General features: G+C 40.1%; 1 protein-coding gene across 1 annotated transcript in view; it reads left to right on the top strand.

The window, feature by feature from the left end:
- Nucleotides 1-20,625, top strand: part of IGF2BP3 (insulin like growth factor 2 mRNA binding protein 3) — a gene marked incomplete at its 5' end in the record, with an annotated part of 103,260 nt that overhangs the window by 27,492 nt on the left and 55,143 nt on the right. Inside the window, one exon of the mRNA XM_080663386.1 lies at nucleotides 14,084-14,132. Coding sequence (XP_080519512.1) covers nucleotides 14,084-14,132 — 49 coding nt within the window. The remainder of the gene's footprint in view (nucleotides 1-14,083; nucleotides 14,133-20,625) is intronic.

Below are 20,625 nucleotides of genomic sequence, written 5' to 3'. Positions count from 1 at the left end.
ACTGCACTGAGTCCCAGTTCTGACTGCAGTGAACCCCAGTTCCAGGCGAGCCCCTGGGGACCCACGCTCTTGTGGGGGAGTCTGAACTCTTGGGCGGAGACTCGGGAGCCAGGGAAGGCGGAGGACTGAAAGCGCGCGTGCGCGTGCCAGTGTGCACAAAGGCTGCGGAGGTTGCCACAGGCTTTCCCTAGTGAAAGGGAGTCAGAGGCTCCTGACTGCACTGAGCCCCAGTTCTGACTGCAGCGAACCCCAGTTCCAGGCGAGCCCCTGGGGACCCACACTCTTGTGGGGGGAGTCTGGACTCTCAGGCGGAGACTCGAGCTGGGGAAGGCGGAGGACTGAAAGCGCACATGCGCGCAAGGGCAAGGCTGACAGGAAGCCAAAACTGAGACTCCACCCCATCCAAGCTGAGCACAGAGGCTATTGTAATTTGGCAAGTCTAATCCTATAAGGCTGTCTCCAGCACCGAACTTCTCCCAGCATAGACACAGCTGATCCTTACAGCCAACTGGCCCGGAGGTCAATTCTTCCCAGTGATACCAACAACAATAAAGACTTAATTACAACAAGGCTGTACACACAGTCCACAAAGGGGTGCACCAAGAGTGTCCACCTAAGGTTAACTGGGGAAGCAGACCCACTGGGCCATATTGGAAACCTAGCACAAATATATACCTTACCAACTCAGGGAATCAGTGAAAATGCGGGGTCAAAGAATCAGATCACAAACGAAAGAAATGGAGGAAAACAAACGACTGGATATAGAATTCAAAACCACGGTTATAAGACTTTTTAAGAATATCCTAGAAAAGGCCGATAAATATAACGAGACCCTCGAAGATATGAAAAAGGACCAACTAGAAATTAAACATACACTGACTGAAATAAAAAATATTATACAGAGACCCAGAAACAGAATAGAGGAACACAAGAATCAAGTCAAAGAATTGAAATACAAAGAAGCAAAAAACACTCAACCGAAAAAGCAAAAAGAAAAAAAAAAATCCAAAAAGTTGAAGATAATGTAAGAAGACTCTGGGACAACTTCAAGCGTACCAACATCAGAATTATGGGGGTGCCAGAAGAAGAGAGAGAGCAAGATAATGAAAACCTATTTGAAGAAATAATGACCGAAAACTTCTCCCACCTGGTGAAAGAAATAGACTTACAAGTCCAGGAAGCGCACAGAACCCCAAACAAAAGGAATCCAAAGAGGACCACACCAAGACACATCATAATTAAAATGCCAAGGGCAAAAGACAAAGAGAGAATATTAAAAGCAGCAAGAGAAAAACAGTTAATTACCTACAAGGGAGCACCCATACGACTGTCAGCTGACTTCTCAACAGAAACTATGCAGGCCAGACGGGAGTGGCAAGAAATTTTCAATGTGATGAATAGCAAGAACCTACAACCAAGATTACTCTACCCAGCAAAGCTATCATTCAGAATTGAAGGTCAGATAAAGAGCTTCACAGATAAGAAAAAGCTGAAGGAGTTCATCACCACCAAACCAGTATTATATGAAATGCTGAAAGGTATTCTTAAAGAAGAGGAAGAAGAAAAAAGTAAAGAGAAAAATTATGAACAACAAATACATATCTATCAACAAGCAAACCTAAAAATCAAGTGAATTAAAAACCTGAGGAACAGAATAATCTGGTGAATATAATAGAATCAGGGGCATAGAAAGGGAGTGGACTGATAATTCTTAGGGGGAAAGAGGTATGAGGGGTTCATGAAGAGAATGGACAAAAATCATACACCTATGGATGAGGACAGTGGGGGGGAGGTAAGGGCAGAAGGTGGGGTGGGAAATGGGTGGAGGGGAGCTATGGGGGGAAAAAGGAGAAATAATTGTAATAATCTGAATAAAGATTTATTAAAAAAAAAAAAAAAAAAAAAAAAAAAGAATGGGCCTTCCTTCCCCTGGCTGCTGGCACTGCCTCTGCTCTAGCCGGAGCCGCCTTTCCATCTTCCCACGCTGCCCAGAGGCCCAGAGCAGCTAGGACGTTGCGGAACAGCTGCATCATCGCCATGGCGACGACACAAGCATCCTGCCTGGCCACTCAGCGCCTGCATATGCAAATTAACCCGCCATCTTTGTTGGGTTAATTTGCATACTTCTGATTGGCTGGTGGGCGTCGCGAAGGTACGGTCAATTTGCATATTACTCTTTTATTAGTGTAGATTATTATATTGGACAGTTTTCTTGGAGATCTGTGTTGTTGTTGGTTTTTTGTTATTGTTTCATAGAAGCCAAATAGTAGACACCTACAATTATGGTAGAAATAGCATGGAAATTGGAGTTAGAATTTGAATTTTGTTTTTCATTTACCTGCTTCTTGACCTTGATTAAAATAATCTCTTGATACTGTTTTCTTAATCTGTGAAGTGAGAGTATTAATACCTGCTTAGTTCAGTTGATTTAAGGTAGAGTGAAAATGTATTTCAAATGCCTGGCATAGTCTTTTATCCATTAGGAGTCCCTGAATAAATGATATCTGTTATTTTATTTTATTGTTATTCCTCACCCGAGGTCATTTTTCCATTGGTTTTTAAGATACATATTTTTTATTGATTTCAGAGAGGAAGGGAGAGACAAACATTTAAAAATGTATTGTCAAATTGTAGCCATGGCAGAAGAAATAACCTGGAAATGACTCATTTTCTCCTGCATGTTGCTGCCTTCAGTCTTTCTAGTTGGAGGGTGCAACTTTTCATCTGCAGCATCTCTTATTTGTATCAGAATTGACATAAATTCGAATTGTGTAAAATTGTTGTCCCACTCTCACAAATGATTCCTTCTAAATAGCACAGATGTTTCATTAATACACATTGTTCTAAAACAAAATTTTTGTGAATATCCTGTATTTGAAGTTACACTGTAGTTATAGCAGCAGAATGAATTTAAATGTGCAGTCATCCCTGAATATCCTCAGGGAACTGGTTTCAGGGCTTCCACTGTAAACATAAATCATAATTCTCTTCTAAAACTCCCTTCCTCATGGTACAGAGTACTAATAAGCCCAGACTTTGATTTTTTAAAAATATATTTTATTGATTTTTACAGAGAGGAAGGGAGAAGGATGGAGAGCTAGAAACATCGATGAGAGAGAAACATCAATCAGCTGCCTCCTGCACACCCCCCACTGGGGATGTTCCCGCAACCAAGGTACATGCCCTGACCGGAATCGAACCTGGGACCCTTCAGTCCACAGGCCAACGCTCTATCCACTGAGCCAAACCAGTCAGGGCTTGATGGAATTTATTATTTGTAAAGATGGTGACTTCCAGATTTTAGAGAGCAGGAAAAAAAATGAGGAAATTTGAAAAGTACTGTAGGAGAGACAGATTAATAAATTCTCCTATAACCCTCACCTAGTTTCAAGAATCAACATCTGGCCCTGGCCAGTGTGGCTCAGTTGGTTGGAGTGTTGTCCCATGTATCGAAGGATCACATTAGATTTAAAAAAAAAAAAATGTTTTTATTGATTTCAGAGAGGAAAGGAGAGGGAGAGAGAGATAGAAACATCAGTGATGAGAGAGAATCATTGATTGGCTGCCTCTTGCACACCCCATACTGGGGGTTGAGCTCACACTGCAGGCATGTGCCCTGACCGGAAATCTAACTGGGACCTCCTGGTTCATAGGTCGGCACTCAACCACTGAGCCACACCGGCTGGGTTAGAATTTGAATTTGGTCAGGGCACATACCCAGGTTTCGGGTTCAATCCCCAGTCGGGGCATATATGGGAGGCAGCTGATTGATATTTCTCTCTCATATTGATGTTTCCCTCCCTCCCTCTCCTTCCTCTCTCTCTAAAATCAATAATTTTTAAAAAGTCACCATTGATGACCAGCCTTATTGGATCTCTGTGCCCCAATGTCATACCTTCCCAGATGAATTTTTGAAGCAAATTTAAGACAGCAAGCCTATTACACTTCTCATTCTTTAGAATGCATCTCTAAAAGATAAGAACTTTTAAAAAGCATAGATAATACTATTATTACATAAAGAAAACATTGGCACTAATTCATTGATATAAAATATTTCAGTTTTTCCCAGTTGTCTAATTGAGTCTCCACTTCACCCCCAGTTTATTTTAATTAGGATTTAAACAGGTTTCATACATTATGATTGGTTGATAGGTCTTAGGGTGTTTTTGTGTGTGTATTTTTAATGTCAGGTTTTCCATCCTTTTTCTTTGAAATTTACTTAAAAAAACTTAGACCCGGCTGGCGTGGCTCAGTGGTTGAGCGTCTACCTATGAACTAGGAGGCCACGGTTTGCTTCTCAGTCAAGGCACATGCCTGGGTTGCAGGTTTGGCCCCCAATGCGGGGCGTACAGGAGGCAGCCGATCGATGGTTCTCTCTCATCATTGATGTTTCTATCTCTCCTTCTCCCTTCCTCTCTGAGATCAATAAAAATATATTATAAAACAAAACAAAACAAAACAAAAAACTTAGATGTTTGTGTTGAGAGTTTCTCAGATCTGCATTTTGCTGTTGTGTCTTTTGGTATGTTCTGCATCTCTGATAGCTAGGTTAGAGATTTGGTCATTTTCAAGTTTAATTTTTTTAGATTGGCAAATAAAGGCAAGACAGGAAAATTTTAATGTCTGAGAAAGGTTTTATTTGTTTAAAGAATAACAGATTCAAATAGTTTATCAATGTGAAAGTTCAAGTTTGGCGGAAAATTGGTATAGATGAGGAAGCATGTTACATTTAAGTGAAACAGTTTCTAACCTATTCGTCCTTAAGCAGGATAAACATACTTGGTTTTTCTTTCCTTACCTCACTAGAAGGCAAAAGAGCTTCTTAAGCAGAAAGAATTTGCTGCTGTGAGACTGGGAAGGGAGCATTGCATTTATATTAAGCATTCTGATGGGAGTAGGCTTCTCTGCAAGGTCCAGTATGGCAATATCTTAGAAGAAAAGCAAGGCTGGGTTGCTTAGGAGGAGAGGAATGTCAGATATTTGGACCAAATTTGTCTTCGTTATTTTGTGTGTGTGTGTGTGTGTGTGTGTGTGTGTGTGTGTGTGTGTGTGTTTGCTATATAAGAATTCTATGACATGAAACAATTTTCGTAATGATTCTCTTGTGTGCAGTAATAATTGTTGGCTTATTTCATTTGCTTGATTCTACAAAACGTATTAAAATTGGAATGTATTAAAATTGGAAATATAAGCCATGTTGGCTGTCTAACTACTTCTTGGAAACAAGAAGTCATCTGAACTCTCTTCCTTCTTCATACTCTTCAGGGGTGGGATTATTGTAGTTTCTAAAGTTTATGAGAATGTGATATAACTTGATCAAGGACAAATTCAAGAATTTGCCTTGGAAAAGCACCACATCTAATTGGCAGTAATGTGAAATGAAAAGTGTTAATGAAGAGATACCCTATATTCAAAATACAGCACTTTTAAAAGTTTCATCATCTGAAAATATCTCTTCTCACAGGTACAGTCACTTAGTGATGGTAAAATTTTGTTTCTTAATTATTCCTGAAATGTCCTTGACAAACAAATAAAATTTTATCAATTAGTTTTACCCTTGAGTATCAAGTATACTAAGTTTAGATCAGTTCTTTCAATTCGAAAAATGTGAAATTTTATATACATGTAAAATTTTACTTTTTCTAGTAGCCACAATAAGATGTCAAAAGTAACAGGTGACATGAGCTTTCATATTGTGTACAACCCAATATGTCTTAAATATTAATCTCTTCACATGTGATCAGTATTAAAAACTAGTGAAATTTTATATTCTCTGTTTTTGGTACTAAGTTTTCAAAATCCGTTATGTACTTTACACTCATGGAACAATTCCATTTGATTGGATTAGCCACATTTCAAGTACTCAGAAGCCTCATGTGGCTAGTGGCTACTCCATTGAACAAAGAAGTTTTAAGATACTAAGCTTTAAAAATCACTTGTTAAAAATATGATTTGAGTCTTGCTGGGAAAAAATGTAATGGTATATATAAAATTAGCTTAACTATGGAAAAATTTGGGAATGATTAATTTTCAATGTGACTCAAATTAGAGGTTTTGTATCTGAGTACTTTATTCCCTTGTGACCACCCTGAGTTTCAAGGAAGATATGTGTAAATGACTATATTGTGTGAATGGTACACTTTTGCAGGAGCTACACTTTGAGTCACACAGGCAGTGAGCCTCTTATTTAAAAAGAACTCTTCCGTGATGTTCAACTCCGTGTGTTTCTGTGGTTGGTTGAAATACTGGGAGTAACTTTTTTGGTTAAAGGCACATTTTCAGATTAAATCTCACTCTGGAGACTACAGAAATCTTTGATTATTCATGAATCAGGGATCAGTTTGTGCCCAATTGATTTCAACTATTATTTATTGAGTAATGTTCTGTCATGTTAACCTTGCACATATTTTAAGTGTAAGAACCTTACTGTAATCTTCCCTTGAAGGGACATTTGTCTCCTAAGAGGAAGAGAGATGGCAGTGCGCACTTGCAAACATTGGTAATAGGAGCGCACAGAGAACATTTGGTTCTTGGACTCTACCAACTCATATCCCTGGCTTCAGTCCAGTTTCTAGCCGTACAGTTACGGTTGTCAGACTGTTCTAGATAGATGATGAAAAGGTGCACAGCTTTGAAAGATAAATACACTTCTGTTTTAGTTAAGGGGACTAAATAAAACATGGATGTTGTTTCCATGGAGACCTGGGATCTGGGAGCTGGGGGATGCCTACTTAGAACTGTAATGTTTAAGGAGACTTTTCTTCCTTTATTCCTTGTATAACAGTGTTGAGTTATTGCTCAGGTGCTATGAGCCAGGCAATCTCAGCACCTGAATATACAGCGGTGAATAAGATAGAAATAATTTTACCTTCAGGGAACTTTCCCTGTTAAATAGACCTCACTGGTCACCAAATACTTGAGTTAGCTCAGTTTTCAGTATAGTTGCCTTCCTTCTTGGTATTAATATGCAACCTTGTCCATTTATTGTCAATATTGAATCTTGGTATATAAATTATTGATTGAGTTAAGCTGTGAAAATGTTGTTTTAGGATTAGCATGCCCTTGACCTTTTGGGTTTAACATGCAACCTGTTATTTTTCTGGAGTTATTTGACAAGGTTACATTATTGGTTGGATTACAAGTGGAATCAGTAAGATTGAATATAGTGAGTGAAGTGAAGAGGACAGACTCTGGAGCCAGAATGCCCAGATATGGATTCTGACCCTGCTACACATTAGCAGTGTGTACTTGGACAACTTAAACTTGCGCTTTTGATTCCTGTCTATAAAATGCTGACTGCAAGGGTTAAATGAGATAATAGACATTATCTTGGGCAGTTTGGGCTGCTATAACAAAAACCACGGACCAGGTGGCTTAAGCAGAACACATTTATTTCTCATAGTTCTGGAGTCTGGGATGTCCAAGATCAAGGTGCAGACGGATTGGTTGGGTGCTTGGTGAGACTTGTGAACAGATGCATTCTGGGCTCTAGACACACGTGGCTTTTTCGGGTGCCAGTGAAGAGAGCCTGGTTTGTCTTCTTAAAAAGACCATAATCCCATTATGGGGGCTCTACCCTCATGACCTCAATTAAGCCTACCTATTTCCCAAAGGCCCTGCCTCCTAATACCATCATAGGGGGTTAGGGCTGCAACAGGACACATTTTTTTTGGGGGGGACACATAAAGCATTTCTTGTTTATATTCTTGTTTAAACTGTTGTCAAACTTTACAGTGGAAGAAAAGATGCAACTACTGAAGACTTTTGGCAAAAAACTAGGAATCTAAAATGTGAATTGGAAATAATCGTTATGAACACATGGTTTATTTCTCTTTCAAACATAATGTATATTTTCTAGCTCTGATCTAGGAGCAGTGACCAACTCCATAACAGTGAGCACCTCAGTGACCAGATCGTGTCTCTATGCATTATTTCTGATTTAAAAGGGACCGTTGTGCCTGGCCTGTGTGGCTCTGTGGTTGAGCATCGACCCATGAATTAGGAGGTCACGGTTTGATTCCCTGTCAGGGCATATGCCTGGTTGTGGGCTCAATCCCCAGTAGGGGGGTGTTCAGGAGGCAGCCGATCAATGATTCTCCCTCATCATTGATGTTTCTGTCCCTCTCTCCCTCTCCCTTCCTCTCTCTGAAATCAATTTAAAAAGGGAGGAGGGAGACCAAGGCCGATTGCAGATGTGCACAGGAAGTGTACAAGTTGAACCTGGATTTATCATGTCAGAACAGACAGCAAGAGAGCTCCCAGAGTTTACTAGAGTCATGCCAAAAGATGCAGGAACCAACGTGAAGAGGCTTCCACTGACCAAGACAGGGCAGTTTGAGCATCAGAAAGAATGAATGCAGTGGATTGATACATACAAAATCTCTATGAGTCCATGAATGTATAATCCTGAAAAAAATAAACATTTGGTCAGCTTTGCACAATGCCAGAGCACCAACTGAAAATTTTGACATAATGGTGTCTTTGAGTTCTTGAAGGCGAGATTGAGATGAGGACTTGCATGAAGCTGATTTATTCTGGAGATTATTTCGGAGAGTGAAAAGGGGAATGAGGAAAAGCTAATGAAGGGTACTTGACTGATTGGCCATAAGGAAATGGGTGGGGCCTTAGAGAAATGTGCAGAATGCCTCCCTGCTGGTAGCTTGGGGCATTTATTTACTGGCTCCCACCCCCTACCAGGGGTGGGCAAACTTTTTGACTCGAGGGCCACAACGGGTTCTTAAACTGGGTTCTTAAACTGGACCGGAGGGCCGGAACAAAAGCATGGATGGAGTGTTTGTGTGAACTAATATAAATTCAAAGTAAAGGAGCGGAGGGGAGAGCAAGAGAACCTGATAGAACAGCCGGATCCGGCCCGCGGGCCGTAGTTTGCCCACGGCTGCCCTAGCCTATAAATTGCAGGTTGTTTTAAGGGCTTCAACTCTCCTGTGCTTCTGGGCTGGCTGCTCGCGAACTCTTCTGACACTTTGGAGAAGCCCTGAGGTAAAAAGGAAAGACGGATGCTTTTAGGGGGAAGGAGGTAGGCAGACAGCTTCAGTGTGTGCAGGAGAAATCGGAGGTGAGTGGGAGAGGGGGCACAAAACTGCTGCAGAGGTGGAGGAATCCAGTACTTATCCGGCCTTTACTGTACGTCCTGTGCTGCCGGGTATCCCAATAGTTGGTAAGGGAGGTTGTTCTTAATGGAAGAACTTCAGCCTAAACACAGAAGACACCACTTGTCAGCTTTGAACGGAATAATGTGTTTAGGCAGTGATCATAAGGGATTGCAACATTTTAGGAAGGCAACCAGAGATAAATGGATCTCCCCATGATCTCCTCATGGAGTAGGACACACCCCCTGTGACGTATTATTGACTCAGTTAACCAAACAATAGCAGCAAAAAACAAATTGAGTCTTCAGATCTAATTACCACTTGTGTGGGGCACAGAGGAACGTATTAAACACCACCATGGGGGTTTAATTAGCAAAATCCAGACAGGACAAATGATAGATTTGGGATTTTTTTTTTACCTCCAAGTAAGTGGCAAGAAAAAAAGGGAAATGTATAAATTGAGACTAGTGTCATAATCAACCAAGTACAATGTGTGGACCTTCCTTGGATACTGATTGAAGAAACAATTGTAAAAACAAATTTTTTTAAAATTGTGGCTGTTTGACTAGATTTTTAGTGTGAAGTTTTGGTCATCTTTAAGGATTGATATCAGTATTTTGTCTACTTAGTGTTGTTTTAAGAGATACTAATACTTAGAAATAAAAGGCATGAGAACAAGTTGGGGGTGATGGTTACATTCTGGGAGGCAGTAGCATGGTTAACTAGCTGTCTTACTCTATTTGGTGAGGTGGGTTCATAGGCGTTTTATGCTTTGTGATATAAAAAAATTATATGTCACTGTGCATCAAATTCAACATAGTAAACAATTATGATAGCGGATGCAGTGGATAAAATGCAGAATGAATAATTGTACAGGATTTATGACCTGGACCGCCAAATAAATGGCATGGGAGCAGTGAAGGGAAACTCTTGTATCAAATAGACCTAAAGAGACATCAGCTCTACACGTGTGCCTCTTGGCGGGATCTCAACATGAACAAACCATTTGTAAAAAGATAGTTATAGGCAATTGGAAATAAACAGAATGGATATCTGATATCAAGGAATTTTTGTTACTTTTGAGGAGCAACAATGGTGGTGTAGTAAAGTTTAAATCCAAAAGGTCCTTATTTTTTTAAAATATATTTTATTGATTTTTTACAGAGAGGAAGGGAGAGGGATAGAGAGTTAGAAACATCGATGAGGGAGAAACATCGATCAGCTGCCTCCTGCACACCCCCTACTGGGGATGTGCCCGCAACCAAGGTATATGCCCTTGATCGGAATCGAACCTGGGACCTTTGAGTCCATAGGCCGATGCTCTATCCACTGAGCCAAACCGGTTAGGGCAAGGTCCTTATTTTTTATACCTATTTACTGGTGTACTTAAGCATGACCGTGGGACTTGTTGGTAAGGTGTAAGCATACTAACGAAGACCAGTGGTCATACTTGATCATTGAAGCTGGTATGGGCATGTGGTGGTCGATTTTATTAGCTTATCTAGTGTGGTGTCAACGTGAAAATTGCTCTAAAGTTAACTTAAATCACTGATTAATAAAGGTCTTGAAGATGCCCTTTGGAGTCTGTGAGCTTTTCTGTTCGCTCGTTATCCTGTAATTTAAATTGCTTTTAATAAATAACTAGTATTGAATTTTCATGGTAACTAATATTTCAAGTACAATGTTAAACAAACTTTACCTCATTTTCTCTCCAGGGGAAGACTCTTAAATTCTATATGGTTAACTTATAAAAAGATTGTGTTGGGGTTCTTTTTAAAAATAACACAGTAATTAAATATTTTTTTATGATTTTTGCTCTCAAACTTAAGTGTGGCAGTTCTCACTCCACTTGTAATTTTTAATTTTTTAAAATTGATTTTAGAACAAGAGGCAGGTTGGGGGGAGAGAGAGAGAGAGAGAAACACACACTGATCTTAGAGAGAAACATAGATCTGCACGCACCTTGACCAGGGATTGGGCATGGGGCCTGACCTGGAATCAAACTGGCAAGCCCTCAGTGCCCTGGCATCGCTCAACCAAGTCACACTGGCTAGGGCACTTCCCTTATAATTTTTAAGAAAAATCATTGGAAATGTTAGTTGTTTCTGGATGGCGGATCTGTGAGTCTTGTTTTTCTTTTCCTTCTGTATATTATAACACAATTTAATATAATTATTAAGTGAGTGCCTCCCAGGTGCCAAGTTCTGCTCTAGGCTCTGAATACAGCCTGAGACCCTGCTCTTATGGAGTATGTGTCCTATTTCTACTACTTGGTTGTGTTTTAGGAGGAGGTGAAACACCAACTTATTTTACTTATAGTTAAATTGAACTTCAGTGATTTGGTAACCATAGAGTAGAAACAAATGCCAATATCAATTCTACCAACTCTTAAGTATTTGAAATCAAACCTAGATATAACAACTCTAAAAGCTCATTAGGGAAGCAGATGATAATGTGTTTTTAAAAAAATATATTTGTATTGATTTCAGAGAGGAAGGGAGAGTGAGAGAGGAATAGAAACATCAATGCTGAGAGAGAATCATTGATAGGTTGCCTCCTGCATGCCCCCCCTGGGGATCAAGCCTGAAACCCAGGTACATGCCCTGATTGGGAATCGAACTGGTGATCTCCAGGTGCATGGGTCTATGCTGGATGTACATTTTGAAGAATGCATTGGGAAACATGGTTAATGATATACACAAGATAGTATTCTATTTAAAGATTTATTGGGAGTCCTGTGAAGTGGATATTTGTTTTTATAATATGAATAATTACCTGCTAATTGACCAGAACTCTGTATGTACATTTACATGGGTACTTTTGGAAAAAAATTTTGGTAGTATATACCAGAAGAATGAGTCCAAAATATTTTAAACACCACCCAGTCTCAATTTACATATGAAATGCTAGTGTGAGATTTGTCTTTTTTTTTTTTTTTTAACTCCTCTGCTAATCGTAGTAAAAGCTGCAGGATGTGTACTATAGCTGTTTTTGTATAAATGCTTAGTTTCTCAAGATGGTGCTGCTAATTCTTACTGGGTCAGATGTTTGATTAAACAGATTAGTATTTGCATATCTGTAGTAATTCTTACTTCCTTGGTTACCCAGGGTAAATATTTATACATGTCAGTAACTTTTCTGCTAACTAAAGCAATATATAGCAGTTTTGAAATCTGTGTATTAAGGCTTTTGTGGAAAATATAAAACCTTATACAAAAACAGAGCTATAGTGCACATCCTGCAGCTTTTACTATGATTAGCAGATGAGTTAAAAAAAAAAAAAAAAAGACAAATCTCACACTAGCATTTCATATGTAAATTGAGACTGGGTGGTGTTTAAAATATTCCCCCCCTTAAATGGACACTCTCATTATCTCTTCGGTATATTGCTCCTGGTGACCTCACTTAGTTTTCTTGTCTCAAAATAATGTAAGAATGCATCTTACTTTCCACTTTATGATTACAAACAGAATATACAGATTCTTTAGCCTTTCCTAAGGGATAGGCGGTACCTCTGGCAGTATTTGTTCTCATGCTTTGGGGGAAGTAGAAGGGACAAAAGACTAGGCTATGAATCTTGTCTAAGCTGGTGTTTTACTGTGGTACTTCAAAATAAGTGGATTATTTGACCTGGAAAGGGAAACTAACATGTTTCTAATTCTAGAAGTTAAGTAATTTATTTCACTTGAGATGTCAAGCCTAACTGCTAGTCTATTGTTTTAAAAAATATATTTTTATTGACTCAGAGAGGAAGGGAGAGAGACATAGATGAGAGAGAATCATTGATTGGCTGCCTCTTGCATGACCCTCTATCCCCACCCCCATCAAGCCCGCAACGGAGGGATGTGCCCTGAACCTCCTGGTTCATAGGTCCATGCTCAACCACTGAACCACGCCAGCGGGTTTTTTTTTTTTTTTTTTTTTTTAATAAAAATAGCTAGTTAACCATAAATTTCTTTGCCTTCTACAGGGGTGATTGGTGTGTGGTATCTATGCTAAAATCTCATATGATTATTGTCCCTCCCCTCCTCCTCTTCCTCTTCCTCTCTCTGACAGTGTTGAAAAAAGAATGTAGGTGTGTGTAATAGATATTATTATACAGAGTTTACTATATATGCATTTTACATATGTGGGCATTGAACTAAGGTGTTTGTGTGTGTGTTTTTTTTTAATGTTTTTCTACTGTGGACTCCTTTGGTAACCTGAAATGTATGGACCTCTTAGGATGTTTTTAAGTGCATAAAATAAAATACATAGGGTTATGAGGAAATCGATTACTTTGAAATACAGTTAGCAAAATGTTAAAACTCATAGTAACATGTACTCCTTAACATAAGGAACAAGTTCTAGCAACACATCTAAATTTCACGGTAATGAGTGTAGATGATATTTAAAGATCTGTAACAATTTATTGTAATATGAAAAGAACGGATTTATGTTGATGTCAAATTACAAGCAGTGTACTTCTACTGTAGTTGAATGTTATCATTTATGATTGAAAAGAGGCCCTAAATTTCAGGGGATAGTGAAGATAGTAAATATATGACCACCCCCCACCATCCATCCACGTTCCCCGAATTCTGTCTTTTAATTGCACCCCTTGGCTGCAATCTCAGATTAAGAACATTCTGCTCTAAGGCTTTGCGTCCCGCAATGCTTTATTTGAGGCTGAAGGGTTTAAACTTAGAATATAGTCGTCAGTTGAAATTCAAACACTGTCTCTGCCAGTTTTAGAGGCTTTAAAAATGAGCCCTAACAATCTAATGTGCCAGATCTCCAAATGGTCTCAGTGTGTTCCCTGTGGCCAACTTTGTCTCCTTTTTCCTTCTTGGGCTGCATTTCCTTACTATATATGGGTTTTTAGTTAATAAAAAATTAATAATGTAAGTCGTTTTTAAACACCCATGTTGGCTAGTAATGTCTTTTGCTTTTATATGTGTTTTTTTTTTTTAAACATTTTAATTCTTCTGCAGGATTCGGAAACTTCAGATACGAAATATCCCGCCTCACTTACAGTGGGAGGTAAGAATTTCTATATTTAAAATTAAGATTTCAATATCTAAGCCTATTAGTTTTTCCAGAGGTTTTCCTCCTTCCCCAGCTCTTGTGCCAGAACACACAGTTTTTCTCTCTTATGGCTTGTGTCTTGCTCTGTGGGCTTTTCTTCTGTATCTTTTAAAAATTGCTCTTTGAGATATTTATAAAAAAGTTGAAATAGCTTCTTGGGTAATCCCCTTCATTCAGTCTCATCCCAACGGAATCTTTTTATTTGAGGTCTTTCTCATGAGTTTGCCAATTGTACTTAAATATGAAGTTCCCTCCTTGGCAAATTTGTTTTAAAAGAAAATACCTGTTACTGAGGCTTTACTTAAATGTTACTCTGCTTTCTTTTGCTCAGATGGTGGCACTGTAGTGACTGGGCATAACACAAACTAAATATTTAGCACAATTGATTCGTCGGTGTCAGCAATTTTCAAAGCATAAGAATGATGTTATGGTGAGAATTTGAAACACCAGTGGTTGAAGAGATAAAAGAAAATATCTGTTGACTCTTCCAGATGATGGAACCTGAAAGTTCTGAAAGCCTAACTTGGAGAGGCTGCTCAGCTCTTGTGTATTTTTAATATAAAAAATTTTCATGTTTGTCTTCTAAAATGACAGTTGATGAGTTACTAAACCAGAACCTTCATCAAAATGCAAAGTATGGTTAAAAGGTTTCTTTGGTGCTGAGCTGAGGGAAGTTGGTCAGAAGTTTGATTTTCTAAGGTCCCAATTGGTAACAACTCACTTATGCTCAGAATATTTTATACAGCATTTATACCCAGAACAATATTATTTATTGAATTTAATCTTTGTAGGAGGAGTTAGTTCTTTGGTATATGCTTGAGTGTTTTTCAAGTTATATAATGCATAAAGAGTATACTTTTGTAGATGGAAACAGTATAAATAAGGTTAAGCTCAATGCATTTTCCTGTTTTAGATGAACACTTATTTAGGGAATTGAATAGCTTGGAGGATGGGTCCCCAAATCAAGTGTTGTGGTTTGATCGCTTTGTTTTAACATGATCCATGTTAAATATGATTTTTCTGCTTGTGTATTGTAGCTTTCACTGAAATAGTCAAATTGTTGCAGCCAATTTTAAGCAAGTGAATTATTAGTAGTATATCGGATACAGGCAAGAATTTTGTTTAATTCTTTCATAGTATCTCTTCAAATTTAGATGGCAGTAGCTTCTCAAGCATTTAGTTTATTGCACTTTTGGTGGTTTTTCAAGCTTTTAGTTTATTGAATTCTTATTCTGGATAAAATTTAACCTCATTCATGAGACTAAATCTTTATTTGGCATATTTCACTTTTTAAAAATGTTTATTTATTGATTTTGAGAGAGAAATAACATTGATTTTTTGTTCCACTTCTTATGTATTCATTGGTTGATTCTTGTATGTGTCCTGACTTGGGATTGAACCCACAACCTTGGCCTATTGGGATGACGCTGAGCTACCTGGCCAGGGCTGCCATATCTAACGTTTATATTTCATTTTTCCTTCATCCATAGTTCTTTAAGGCAGTGGTTGCCAACCGGTAGTCCACGGACCACTGGTGGTCTGTGAGGTCCAAAAGGTTGGCAACTGCTGCTTTAAGGTCTGGTGAAGTTGGTGACCTTTCCATTTTCAGATGGGCAAATCAGGGCGCACAAATAACTGAGTAAGAACACATACTGAATGGTAAAAAGTTTGGAACTAGACTTTGAAACTCTTGACTTTTACCTCTGTAAAAAATTTTAAGTGATTGTTTGAAATATTAATCAACAAAATTTACTGAGGGGTTGCCCTGGCTGGCACTGCTCAGTGGTTAGAGCATAGGCATGTGCAGGGATCTAGGTTGTAGGTTCAGTCCCAGCCCCGGTGTGTGTGGGGGTGTTTGGGAGGCAACCAATCCATGTGTTTCTCTCACATCCATGTTTCTCTTTCCCTTCCTCCCTCCCTTCCGCTCCCCCTGCCCCCCCCCCGCCTTCCTTCCACTCTCTTTCTTAAAAAAAAAAAGTCTATGGGAAAAAATATCCTAGTAAGGATTAACAAAAAAAAAATTTACTGTAGGATAAGGTGGTGTGAGGTTTCCTTTCCTTGAAGATGTGAATGAACGCCATCTGTTATTTCCTTTTTGAGACGAGTCACTTCGTATGACTTTTACCTGTACACCCTGAGTGTGCTGGCTGTTTGGTGCCAAAGCCTTATTTTCGACAGTGGTGATTTTGCACTAATAGGTCCAGATTCCTTACTATTGGAGAGAATAGACTTTGAATCCACTGATTACTCTTAGAATCACTGAAAGTAGAAAGACTGTACATTATGTGCCTCCTGATTTGATGCAATAGGAACTACATAGACACAGGTGAAATCCTGTAAAAAATAGAGGTTTGACTGGATTCACTTTCAATCTGACTTTTTTTATTTTTAGAAATTATTATCTTTAAATATATATTTTTTATTGATTTCCGAGAAGAAGGGAGAGAGAGAAACATCAGTGATAAGAGAGACTCATTGATCGGCTGCCTTCTGCATGCCCCCCCACTGGGGATCAAGCCCACAACCCATGCCCTGACTGGTGACCTCCTGTTTTTTTTTAATATATTTTATTGATTTATTTTTTTTACAGAGAGGAAGGGAGAGGGACAGAGAGCCAGAAATACCGATGAGAGAGAAACATCGATCAGCCGCCTCCTGCACACCCCCCACTGGGGATATGCCCGCAACCAGGGCACATGCCCTTGACCGGAATCGAACCTGGGACCCTTGAGTCCGCAGGCCGACGCTCTATCCACTGAGCCAAACCAGTTAGGGCGACCTCCTGGTTCTTAGGTTATGGCTCAACCACTGAGCCACGTCGGCCAGGCTGGAAAGGACTTCTTTAAGGGAGTTTTTCCCCTAATCTTACTATCTTAGTACTGCTCTCTCATCAAAATAATCAAAATTCCTAATAAGTCCTCACAGATGTTGAAAGGGGAACCTCTCTGAAAGAAATGTGAGCTCCGTTAGTTATGTACATGAAGTGTCAGAGTGAAGGGCCAGTCAGGCCTCATTTGGGGGCCAGGCGATCCAGGTCGAATGGTGTTTCTGGAGAGGCGGCTGCGTGGAGCAGCCCGAGCCTCAGAGCTGGTTGTCCGCACTGGGAGGCTCTGCGAGCTGGCAGGGCCCGGATGTGCTCATGCTGGAGCCGCTACATTTTCTGAGGCAAAGGTTTGACTCTGTGGTCTGACCAATGCTTACGAGGAGTACAAACTCCAGACTCACAATTCTGGTGGAAAACTGAGAATGTGTGTTGGCTCTGCCGCGAGGACTGGAGATCAGATTCTCTGGAGAGGAGAGCTGGGAAGATGAGTGTCTTGGGAGGAGACTCCTGAGGTTTCTGCAGTGTCGGGCCGTTTCAGCCACGTGTGTGGTCTGGTGTGACTGAGTAAGGAACAGAAGCTGCCTTCTGGGTTAAACACGGGAGGAGAGGGGCGTGCGGGCTGGTTCTTCAGAACTAAAGCATCCTCAGGTTGCATCCAGGCTTCTGACATTGGTGAGTTGGTCTCTGGTTCTTTTGTTGTTGCTAATCCTCACCTGAGGATATTTTCCCATTGATTTTTAGAGAGAGTGGAAGAGAGGGGGAGAGCCTGAGAGAGAGAGAAACATCTATGTGAGAGAGAGACATCGATTGGTCCAGATTGAACCTGTAACCCAGGTACATCCCCTTGACTGGAATAGAACCTGGGACTCTTTAATCCAGGGGCCGGCGCTCTATCCACTGAGCCAACCCAGCTAGGGTGGTCTCTGCTTCTTGATGTGGAAGGCGAGTAACTAGTATACTAAAAATAAAACACCAATGTTATAAGTTGGAAATTGCAGCATAAAATAGTGGTTTTTGTTTTTTGTTTTTCTCAGAGCAGAGTTACCTTAATTATTTCTTTTAAAGGTCTTTCTTGGTGCTTTTATGTGAGCTTGAAGCAGTTTTTGGAAGTAACTAGATCTTATAGGAAATCTTAAAAGGCTCTTCTTTTGTAGGGCCAAAGGATTGCCTTAACACTTTATTTAGGGGTTGGCCTGTTAGTTTTGAGCCCCACTCCTAGTAACCAGTTTGGAGAAGTTGACTTTCTAGGATGTAGGGAATGTTAGAAAGCCCTTGGCTTCCTTCATGATGAAAAGAAGGTTATTCTTTTGTTGCTTGGTGGTGGGGAGGGCCACATTAATGGTGAGAGGTGGTAGGGAGGAGCCCCAGAACCTCCCTGTCAGTTCCATTCAGGTCCGGCATGTTCAGTCTTTGGAAGAAGGACTAAAGCTTTAGAAAGATGCCCACATTTCACTAAAGAGGCATTCTAACAAATAAGGTGGAAACCTCAGAAAATGGCTATTTTCTTGTGAGATGAGGCAAGTACTTATAATGGAGAAATGATATGATCTACATTACACTTAGAAGAAAGCTTAATGAGGGTAAGTTGTAGAGGTCAGAAATTTCCAAAAGATTAACAACAGCTTCTTAAAGCTGGTAACATCTCAATGAAGCCTATTATTTTCTTTGCACATGTGCTCTGAATATGGTAAGAGAGATCAATGATCGGGGACCTCCCTGGCGGCACCAGGAAGTAGAAATAGCAGCATCATTAAGAGAGGCTTTGGCAGAAGGGAAACCAAACAAGTTTTTATTTAGAAAGAAATAAGGAAGGAAGCAAGAAGGTAGTGATGCCATGCGATCTAGTCTGGGGGAAGACAAGACAATAGCAGAGTTAGTACAGAAGAGTCAAGGATTGCCCTCCTAGTAACACGGGATGAATGAACGTATGCTGAGAATGAGAAGACTGTCTTGGACATTAGGGAGAGGCACAGTGACTTCCAATTCAAGAGATGTAGGCAAGGGCTGTGGAATCTGTTAGGTGAAGACCCTCGTGGATGTCGATGTCTTTAAGGGAAGGAACTGTCACATTTTCATCTTCCCCATGCTGGCTTCTGTTGGGCACTCTGGTCAGATGCTGTTTGGCCCATGACGAGTATGTGAATTACTGCCGAACAGAAGTTGGGTGAGACCAGAGCAGTTAAGTATAAATGACAATGTAAACCTAACAATACGAGGCACTTTAACTCAGCCACACAGAAAAAGACATCTGTAGGGACAGCGGGGTTGACATTAACCAGGAACTGAACAAGAAGTCACCAGAGGCATTGATGTTGAATATTAGAAATAACCAATTTAAAGGTTGCCTTCTGCAATAGGACAGCTTGGAGCTGGAAATAAAAGTAGTAGGTGATAAACAGGGTGTTTTGGGTGGGTGCTTTTCAAACTTCTTTCTTCCTTCACAGGAGATGGTATGGTTGAAGCCTGGTGTGTGCAGATAGATAAAGGCAGAGCTATTCAAAGGTAGGATAGAATCTGGCCTAGTGGTTCCCTGTTTGGCCCCCAGGAATCCTTTGGGGAGGTGTTTCGGGACTCTGAAAATCACTGTGACATCAATGAATTTGAGCAAACAGTTGTTAGAGGTAGTTGATCTTGATCAAATAATTTTGAAGGAATGTAATAGGCAATTTAAGGAGATAATTGATGCAGATAGGTGACTCTGTCTTCACCAGGCGCTGACTGAGCACTGGCCCATAAATTGCTGACATTTAGTAAGCACTTATGTGCTGGGTGCTGGATTAACCCATTTTATCCTTACAACAGTCCCATGTCTCCACTTTACAGATGAGGCAGCTGAGGTACAGAAAGGTGAAATAACTTGTCCAGGGTCACGCAGCTGGAAAGGGGTAAAGTTTCTGTTCTTACTCAGGTTACTCAAACCGAAAACTCCACCCCTTCCCCCCACCCCCCACCCCTGCAAAAGGCAGTTCCTATTTCTTTATTTCTTGTAATTATCATTTGTTTGCTTTCAACATGCCATTGAAAGTTTGACAGTGAACCCAATAGAAACTGGATCTTTCCCAGGTCTGGAGGAACTATGTGGTTATGAGTGAGGAATGGACTTGGACAGATTATTTGGGGAAGTTTTTGGTAAACTCTCCCTTTTCGAGAACTCTGGTCAGTAGAGTTCTTTCTGTATCATTGCTCTGGGGTGGGTGAGACTTGGCCTCATTAGAAATAACCTGGTGAAGGTGTGGTGGAAAACCAGCGTTTTCCTCTGGCCTGTATCTGAGTGGTAGATGAGGCAAGCGTTCTGCTTCCGAGCTGCCCACCTCCCTGTGTTCTCACCGCGCCCTGGCACTGAGATGCCTGGACTTTGGTCCTGTACTGCCATAGTTCTTTTGAGACGGTCATTTCATGGTCTTCACGCCCTTTATTAGTAAGCCTATTATGAAAATCTAAAGCTTAAACAAAATGGGCTAATATAATGACATAGTTTCAACCATTGTTAATATGTGGTCAGGCAGTCTTGTTTATAACTCTACCCTTTTCACCCTTTTCCAGATGATTTTGAGGCAAACCTTAGACATATTACTTATTTAGTAAATATTTCAGTATGTATCTCTAAAAGATAACATCTCTGTA

Source organism: Plecotus auritus (assembly GCF_963455305.1).
Source record: "Plecotus auritus genome assembly, chromosome: 4".
In the NCBI taxonomy this organism is placed as follows: domain Eukaryota; kingdom Metazoa; phylum Chordata; class Mammalia; order Chiroptera; family Vespertilionidae; genus Plecotus; species Plecotus auritus.
The sequence above is the reverse complement of the archived record's forward strand: the minus strand, read 5'-3'. Positions and strand labels throughout refer to the sequence as shown.